At 42.4% G+C, this 9,457-nt stretch overlaps 1 protein-coding gene across 1 annotated transcript; it reads left to right on the top strand.

Moving 5' to 3' along the window:
* Positions 1-8,974, top strand: rundc3ab (RUN domain containing 3Ab). The gene is made up of 11 exons (XM_084342103.1): positions 1-385; positions 4,395-4,510; positions 4,590-4,717; positions 5,289-5,374; positions 5,471-5,560; positions 5,656-5,736; positions 5,875-6,040; positions 6,455-6,612; positions 6,697-6,816; positions 7,504-7,604; positions 7,704-8,974. Exons 1-11 carry the CDS (start codon positions 279-281, stop codon positions 7,844-7,846), a joined length of 1,296 nt encoding a protein of 431 aa, XP_084198229.1. The 5' UTR covers positions 1-278; the 3' UTR covers positions 7,847-8,974.
* Positions 8,975-9,457: the final 483 nt, after the last annotated feature.

The raw sequence follows: 9,457 nt of genomic DNA, 5'->3' as shown, positions 1-9,457 counted from the left end.
CAGAGGGAGAGGGAGAGAGAGAGAGAGAGAGAGAGAGAGCACAGATGTAATCCAGTCCTCTCCACCGTGTGTAAGTGTGACACTAAAAACAGATCATCACGCTGCACACTGATGTTTCCAGCTGCTCGTCCTCCATCACAGGACACGAACCACCGCTGCGGGCTTGTCAGCGGCTCTGATGCGGCCAGGCAGCATCCTCTCTGTGGCCAGTGAGTGAGGAGGGCCGCTGGCCGACAGGGAGGGGTCCTCCTTTTGATTTCAGGGCTGCCTCCTCCTGGATGGAGTCCGGCTGTGTGCAGGCAGCGATGGCCATGGGAGACGTCTCGAAGAAAGCGTCGGGTCGGAACGTGGCGGTGGAGCGAAAAAACCTCATCACCGTCTGCAGGTCAGTTTATTATCAAACTGTGTGTGTTGATGATTTTGCTGTGTGGATGTTGCATGTACTGTGTGTATACGTGTCTGTTTCCTGACAACAAATCAGTGCTGGTGTTTTTATTCTAACCAGACAGAGTAGATGCATGTAAGTCATATTTTTGACATGCGTGCTTACGTCATCCTCATAATAGCATGAACCCTGAGCTGACAGTGGGCCTGTGCGGTCCCTGAAGCCTGCAAACGACCTTTCATTACAAACATTTTGTCTTCAAAGAATAAAGGCAGACAGTCCACACACACACCGGCCTCTCTGTGTGAGTTCAGCAGTGTCATCTTTTGTCAGTGGCATTTTATTTGCTCCCTGCTGATGGCGTGGTTGCTATGACGACAACCTTCCTGGGGCAAGGACTAGCTGGCACCCCAGGGACTCAGGGCAAAGGAGGCGGTGTAAGGTCTGCACATCAAGACCTGATTGGACCTTGTGGGGTGTGTTTGCACTTAGATGCCCTGTGCCAGAGCTTCAACACATACAGACGTAAACGTACCGCACATGCAAGATTAAACCTCTGACATGTTGTCTGGCTGTTTTAAAATGTTAACACTCGAAAGCTGCTGTAATCAGTATTTTTTTTATCACAACGATTGGTCTTTTATTGTGAAAGGGGTTGCCCTAGTGATGAACCCACAGAGATATCACCTGACCTGACTCTATCTCAGATCTACGGAGCATTTGAGGCCAGAGATACTCTTGCTTTTAACGATATGTATTGAATTTAACGCTACGCAGCCACAGGATGCAATACGCACATTAACGGTAGGGGTAGTGTAGGGCGTGTATAGGGACGTGACAGGGTCAGGGGTCAGTAAGCACTTCAGCAGCAGCAGGGAAAACAATGGCAGAAAAGCTTTGTCCGTGCGAACTCGTGGTTAAAAAGCAAGCATATCTCTGATTGTTGTGTCTTTTAGCTCATTGTTTTGGTTTCTCTGACCCGCAACTTACTTACTTTACTCTTTTGGCTCATTCACACAGCTCTCATCAGTGTTGGTTTCCGCTGCAGGATCACAGCTACGACACCCATCAGCATGTTGATGTGTTGATGTTTGCTGTATCTCACTTACATTTGTTTTCATAATATTTCAAATCTGTTGGATCTGTTTGCAAGTTTATCATCTTAAAAGGTGATACATGTTGTTTTGATTGTAGGTTTCCAAAGAATCAGTTATTGTAGGTTGAAATGAACATAAATTGTGAACGTCTCAAAGATCTTGCTACTGTCTTAGCGTGTGGCTAGTTTTGAAAGAGACATCGATGTTCAATAAAAAACTGCACTTTGGTGAAGTATTAAATAAGATTTAGGATTTAGTGACACTGAACTTGGCAATAAAATATAAGCAGAATCTATTTCAGATTAAATAATGTATTTTATTACAAAGATTATCAATGTAAGCAGATATACACGAGGCACCTTCAAGAAATCTTGCCATAATGCTACATTCATTGAAAAGAAGAGCAAAAGTGATAACGCTGGCGTCATGTCTGCTGTATCTCTGCATATGCTGCTCGTTCTGCCAAGATTCAAGTCACTGATGTTAAAAATAAAGTCTAAAATCATTAAATAAGAATCATACATTATGTTGTTGTCATACTGTATGCTAGACACCTACACACACAGTCAGGTGAACAACACTGCACCTCTGCTGAGCCACTGACGGGCCTATCTGGGTCATGTCACGTCCCTGCTGTCTGTAATACAGTGAAAACACAGGGGATTGTGCTCGTTTTGAGGATAGTCAGCCAATTATTGTCCAGTATCTGGCCACAGTCAGAGCAGATGAATGAGACATTGTGCGCTTTGGAACAATGGGGAGTGAAATCACTTGCCTCAGAGGCCATATGTCTTAGACACACACACACACACACACACACACACACACACACACACACACACACAGACACACACACACCATGCAAACTAAATATAAAGTGCTAAAAAACGTCTATATTTGACCACTAAAAATCAAACTGTGAGTCAGCAAAGCACGACCGATATCCATCAGAGATCATTCCTCTCCATCTAATGCTGAGGCCATGTCTACCAGGATTTATTTGCTCCATACGGCCCCTTACACCCCACAGCATATCTCTGTGTCACTGGACAAACAACATTTGGCAGGTGTTCTTGCAGCAAATAGAAGTGCTGAATTATTTAGTCCCCAGGAAAATATTTAGGAGTGGTCATTTCAGGAGAAGGCTAATGTTGCCTAAAATAAACATAACACAGCAGGGGGGGTTCGTGGAGTCTGTAGAGTGAATATCTTATGACAGGAGGTCACGCCAGTCACCCTTAATTATTCAGGCACATTGTGACACTAGAATCCATTAGTTACTTTTAAATATTTAGCCTTGATAGCTATCTATATGGCAATGTTGGTCTGTTGTTTTGATCTCGATTGTAATGTTTCAACAACAACCACAATGAATCAGGAGCCCAGAGGATGACGCTACACGTTACACCATGAGGTTCACACTTATGGTGAAAATGTCTAAACCACAATTAAATGCTGATAATCACTTTGGTGTTCATCTAGTGCCAGGTCAACATTTTAATTTGTCCAATTCTTAAATTTTACAGCTGTAATGTTACTGAATGTTTCGTGCTAATCAGCAAATGTAAGCCTGCTAAGCTAAGCTAATATGGTAAACATAGAAGACAGTACACTTGCTGAAAATTAGCATATTAGCCCTGACAGCATGCTGATGTTAGCATTTAGTGTGCTAAAGTACGACCGCACAGAGCGGACTCGCATTGGCCTACTGTTTATGAAAGCCTGCTAAAATAATGACATTCCCATTAGCCACTATATGTTTAGTGCTCATTAGCAAATGCTAGCATGCTAACACACTGACTAAAATAGTGAAAACTAAATATTATACCTGCCAAAGCATGTTAGCATTGTCACTGAGAGCATGTTAGCATGCAGATATTAGCTCAAGGTAATGCTGTGCCTGAAAACAGCAACACAGAGGGATCATCCCTATGTTCCCCGGGTCCTATGTTCCCCGCTGTGTATGTGACCAGGGAACATAGGACCTTTTTTTTGAAAAAGGGTCCTATGTTCCCCACTGTTAGGGTTACGGTACGCTCCCCTATAGGTACGCTCCCCTTGAAGTATAGACTAGTTCACTTCAGCCTCCATTAAACCACAATTACCCTACCAAGTTGTACATTTAGCTAAGATTTACATTAAAGTCCATATGAATATGAGCAAAATCAAACTGTATGCTGTGATTTTGTGCTTCAAGTTAGGCTTCATTAATTGACCTTTGTTACGGCCTCGTCCCTCATATTTTCCTCTGACTGTAGCTTTGCTTTAAACTGTTAATCTGTGGTACAGAAGTTGGTTGAATGCTGAAATTAATTCATGTACTCAGATTGTAGCCTGCTTTGTACGTTACAGCAGAGGCATCACAAGCAGGCGTCCTTACAGTGGTGAATATATATTACGTCAGACTGGAGTCATACAATCAAGCTGTCCAGTAAATTGAGTTGTCGGGAGCATCCTGAAAGCTCTGCATGAACGTCCTCCTCACAGTAAATGGGCGACATTAGACTTGAGTGTTGAAATGAGAGTCCGCTGGAAATGGATAGAGCAGTGTGGTTGTGTGTGTGACTCGACAAAGGAGCAGGGATGAACATAGAGTGTATTTCAACAACCTTGGTTGGTTTTTGATTTGATCCATTTTACAGGTTTTTGTTGTTGTTGACTTTGTTTCACTGATTTCTTTATTTTGGCAGAACACTGTGTTACTTTGTGGACTTGTGTATTTTTATCGAGTAGAGATTCCAGAAAGTTTAATTATAGTTTGAGCTATGACATGTGCCTCCTACAGTAAACTGAAACAAAGGAAGCGCAAATCCGTTTAGCCGTTTCCTGACTAATCTATTCCCATGACGATGTTATTACTGGCAGCCAAACTCTCGGTTTAAAACATCTCTCTCTCTCTTCTCTGCACACAGGTTTTCTGTAAAGACGCTGTTGGAGAAATACACAGCCGAGCCCATAGATGACTCATCTGAGGAGTTCATCAATTTCGCAGCCATCCTCGAACACATCCTCAGCCACCGTTTCAAAGGTAATGAACCTACAGGAACCTACAAATCAACAAAGAAAAAGGCATCAATATTCATGTTGCGTTGTCTTTTTTTTTTAAGGCTCTGGCAGCTGGTTTGATGGTCAGAGGAGTTACTGGGACTACGTCCGTCTGGCCTGCGCCAAAGTCCCCAACAGCTGCATCAGCAGCATCGAGAGCATGGAAAACATCAGCACCTCACGAGCCAAGGTAACAGCAATAATCATTTTGTAATGTCTGCAGCAGAGAAAAAGCACAAAATCAACCAACTAGAGAAACAACTGTCTCATTAAAAAGCGTTCTCTTACTCAGAGCCCTTTAAAGCTTACTGCACTTTGCAACAAAGCTTTTCCAACAACAATAAGTCCGAAGCTCTCTGAGCAAACTAAACTGCAGCATCCAAAAAATATGTTTAAGGATGCAGCAGTTAATCAGCCAACCATCGGAGTTGGCTGACATTCACGTTGTTGACTGATATTGGCCCAGATGATATACACTGAAGCCAGTGGCCGATAATTGTCTGTTGCGTAACATACATTTTGGCCTGCCACATTCATGAGCTACTGGCTCATCAGTTTGTAAGGCCATGTAAGGTTGTAGTTGTATACGAGACTCCCTTTCATCTGAGAAAAGGTTATATTAAAGGTTGTTTCATACATTTGTGGGATCTAATTGTATCAACCCATAATTTTGGGTGTATCCTTAGTTATGTTATTAAACAGCTGTACATGCATCAATCTGTACATTAATGTGATTTCTTAACCTCTGACGACTCTTTCAGGGGCGAGCCTGGATCAGAGTCGCTCTGATGGAGAAGAGGCTGTCTGAGTACATCGCCACTGCTCTGAGGGACAGCAGAACGACCAGGTTAGAGGCCCCACACACCTGACTACGCAGCACAGCATCATTGTATCCCGACTAGAACCGTGTTCCCATCTGGTTCTGTTTGTGCCTGTGCTTTAGGAGGTTCTATGCAGAAGGAGCCATCGTCTTAAGAGAAGAAGCCACAGTCCTGACAGGGATGCTTATAGGTCTTGGAGCCATAGACTTTAGGTGAGGAGGACATTTAAACAGTCTGATTTCAGGCATCAAACTGAACACTATAGATGAGCATTTATAGTTTGTGTCACGTGGTTCCTCCTCGACAGTTTCTGTCTGAAAGGGGAGGGGTTGGATGGGAAATCGTCTGCCGTGATTGACTACACACCGTACTTGAAATTCACACAAAGGTATGCTCATTGATCTGTACAGAATATCTTTAATCTCCTCAAATACATGAAGTGACAAAACATTTTGAAGACCCATTAAAGGTTTAGTCTCATGTATTGGGCCCTTAAAAATAAATAATTTGGCTGCTTCTCTTGTAGCTATGATTACCTGAGTGACGATGACGATCGGCAGAGTGTTGACAGCAGCACAAGTGATGACAGCGTCCCTGAACACCCCTACATCCCCCTGGTCACTGACGAGGAGAGCTGGAGCACAAAGTGTCGCAAGATGGAGCAGAGGTTCAAGATCGTCAACGCTCAGAAGGTGCGTGGCCATCTTTGTTTGTTTTAACATACACATGACAGGGATTCTTCAAGAGATAATTCACCATTTTGCAAAAAAAAAAGGCTAATTTGCTTTCTTGCAAAGAGTCAAATGAGAACTTTGATACCACTCATATCTCATAGAGATAAATAACTCCAGCCAGCAGCTGGTTAGCTTAGCTTAGCATGAAGAATGGAAACAGTAGGAACTAATTTATGTTAACTGGTGCTTTCAGAAAGTGCTAGTTGTTATTTAACTTTGAATGCACAGCGTTAAGGAAAAGTGGGCACACCCTTCACTACATCCCCACAAAGTATTTTCTGCAGCACACTGAGCATCACAGATGGATCCTGTCTAATATGATTGTCCGAGGGTGGATGTTTCCTCTCAGTCAGTGTGGATGTGCGTTGTCAGGGTTACCTGGAGGAGCTGGTGCGCCTGCGTGAGTCCCAGCTGAAGAACACAGAAACAGAGAACAAGAAGCTAAAGGCCCGACTGGGGGAGCTACAGAGCTACAGCCTGCAGGAGAAGAAGGAGCTGGAGGCCGTCGTCCTGGAGCTTCAGGAGCAACTGTGGGTGATGTAAACGGACACTAAATGTTGTAAGCATTTCCATTGTTTCAGTTTGTAATGTATTGCACCCTTATGTTCTGACAGGACGAGCTTGATTCCATGTGACTCCAGCCACCTGGCCAAAAATCTTTCAATCCCTCTGGTCAACCAGTGGCCGGCGCTCCAGCCATACAACAACCAGGTTGACGTGAAGCTGTTCCGCAGGTTCGACCGAGCGTCCGACTGTGAACTGTTTCCTGCTGTCGTTGATTTTTGTCTCTTCACGGCAATAATTGAAAAGAGGAACATGCACATGCACACACTCTGTTATATCGGCCACAATCCGTTATCATAGATGATGATATCGACGAGGGTGTGGCGTGAAACACGTTACTGCTTCTCTTTACAGTGCATGTTTAAATGTATCAATATAAATAGTTGATTAGAAACAGGTACTTAAAGAAAGCAACTACAGCTGCAACTGTTGATTAGTTTCGATTAATCATTTTGTCTTTGAAAGTAAAAAATGCCCATTATAATTTCCAAGGAGGTGTCTTCTTATTGTGATTAACTGTCCAAAACCCCAAGATATTTAATTTATCCTATTATATGACAAAGAAAAGCATTGAATCCTGACATAACCACATAACGGAAACCAACAAATGTTTGACATTTTTGCTTGAAAAAAGTCTGAAACAATCAACTGATTATCAAAATAATTGCTCATAGATTTCCAGAAATATACAGTTTATTTGCAACTTTTGATTTAACCATTAACTTTAATATAATTATAATACAATCAATTTATCGTTTTTTGTCCAGCTACAACAGATATAAAAGAAAAGACATATTTTCCGGCTGTCTGGAGGCACTCTGCTGTGTTGTTAACCCTAAACTTGTGTGAACCTGTAGGAGGAGCTTCCCCAGCACAGAGCTGCTGTCGGTGGATATCAGCCTGGACTCGGGCTCCCAGAGGACGGACGGCAAACAGAATGGAGGAGCCTGGTGCACAGGTGACATTTTAACACACTGCTCTCATAAGATGATAAGTCATTAAAACACATCTTTACTTGAATTGAGCCTTTCTTTGTATATCTGTCCCACTGCTCCAGACAAGGACTACACCCCCTCCATGATGGGCCTGTGTGGGTCTTTGGCCTCCCTCCCGAGCTGCAAGTCTCTGGCCAGCCTCAAGTCCAGTGAGTGCCTGGTTAATATCAGCACAGAGAACAGTCCTGCCCTCTCTCCCAGCTAGGGGGCGCCAAAGAAACACTGCCGACCACTTAACAGACACTGAGACAATTCAACATGAATACAAAAAGACTACTTGTGGTAGGCAGACGAATGCTCTCTTACGTGACTCCCTTTACCTTACGCTCTGAGCCCAGCACTCTCTCAACTTACACCTTTTCAGAGAAAGAGTAGCCTCCGTGTCTGGGACTTGTCCAACAAAGATGCAGGAATAGCTGCTGTACTGCCAGATGACCTCTGTCAGTTTCACTGTCTTTTATCGTCTTGACGTGATTAAGCCTCCCGAAATGCAAAACAACTGGTTCGAGTTTGACCTCTCTGACGTCACGATGCTTGATTCTGTGCACTTACAGTCATGTATCTGTACCGGTTACATTCAACAAGACTCACTGTAGGATTGTTCTGTGTGTACTTGTCCATTTGTCTGTGTCTTATCAGTCTGTCAGTGTATCTTATTCTGCCTCTTGCATAATACTGGCAGTGCAGGATGGATGAGCTGTTATAACCTTTTAGGGAACAGAAACACATTTCTGCCATATTATATTACACTATTATAAGAGAGATACAAAAAAAGAGGCTTATGATGTGCTGTGTTAAAGTGGCCAGACTGTTTTATGATGAAGATTATTTAAAAATTAACAGATGCAACTTCATGACCTTAGGATGGATGAATGACAGTTTAGGCCTTATTCAATCATACAGTAGGTTAGATACAGATTTTAGGTTGTGACATACAAGACCTGTCAGGCTAACAAGGTTTGCAGAGCCATTACAATGTAAACACACAAAAAAGAACTGACATGATATCTATATATAATGCATACAAATGCAAAATGCATTGTGACTATGCAGAATGAATGTTTTCATTGTCTTTTTCTACAAACCTGGCTTGATAGAGTAGTTTGAGCAGAAGAGAAATAGTGAATGTGCAGAGTGTGTATGTGCGTCGTCTGATTTTTTTCTGCCCCTGATTTGTTTTCCTATGATCTGTTCTTTTTATATTAAAATTAATTTCATGACCTACTTACTTCTATCATTTACCGTCATGTAAATTGCAATCTCACGCAGTGTTGTTGGGATATGTTGTGATCTTTAAAATTGCAATAAAACTGCCTTTTTTTGAAACATTAAATGCTGATATGCAATTTTTTTTTCTTTTGCTCTAGAGATGGCATTTTCATGTTCTCGTCCAATGCTTTGGTTTGTCCGAAGCTGCAGTGTTTACTGCTAATGAGCAAATGTTATCGTGCTAACATGCTAAACTTAGCTGGTGAACATTGTGAACATTACCTGCTAAACATCAATGTTAGCATTGTCACTGTGAGCATGTAAGCATTAAGTTCAAAGTAGCTCTGTGTTTAAGGAAAGCCTCACACAGATGCTAGCATGACTGTAGATGCTTGTTTAGCTATGCTAGGAGACAGCATGCTTTACTTTGCTCAATTTTAACTAGCAATTGTTAGCATGCTAATACAGTAAAGTGGAAAACACAGTCAACATTAAACCTGCTAAACATCTGCATTTTAGCATTGTTGCTGTGAGGATGTTAGCAGGATGATGTTAGCATTTAGCTCAAAGTACTGCGTCGACTGTAGGTTGAGCCTTGCAGAGCTAT

The sequence above is a fragment of the Pagrus pagrus genome (genome assembly GCF_965226575.1).
Source record: "Pagrus pagrus genome assembly, chromosome: 21".
Taxonomy (NCBI): domain Eukaryota; kingdom Metazoa; phylum Chordata; class Actinopteri; order Spariformes; family Sparidae; genus Pagrus; species Pagrus pagrus.
This window is presented reverse-complemented; position numbering and strand designations above follow the sequence as displayed.

Excerpts from the sequence above, each read along its gene's own strand:
- rundc3ab (XM_084342103.1), top strand. The coding sequence starts at position 279 with ATGGAGTCCGGCTGTGTGCAGGCAGCGATGGCCATGGGAGACGTCTCG. Across the intron at positions 6,041-6,454 it reads AGATCGTCAACGCTCAGAAG|GGTTACCTGGAGGAGCTGGT; the intron begins GTGCGTGGCCAT and ends GTGCGTTGTCAG. Across the intron at positions 6,817-7,503 it reads GACGTGAAGCTGTTCCGCAG|GAGGAGCTTCCCCAGCACAG; the intron begins GTTCGACCGAGC and ends GTGAACCTGTAG.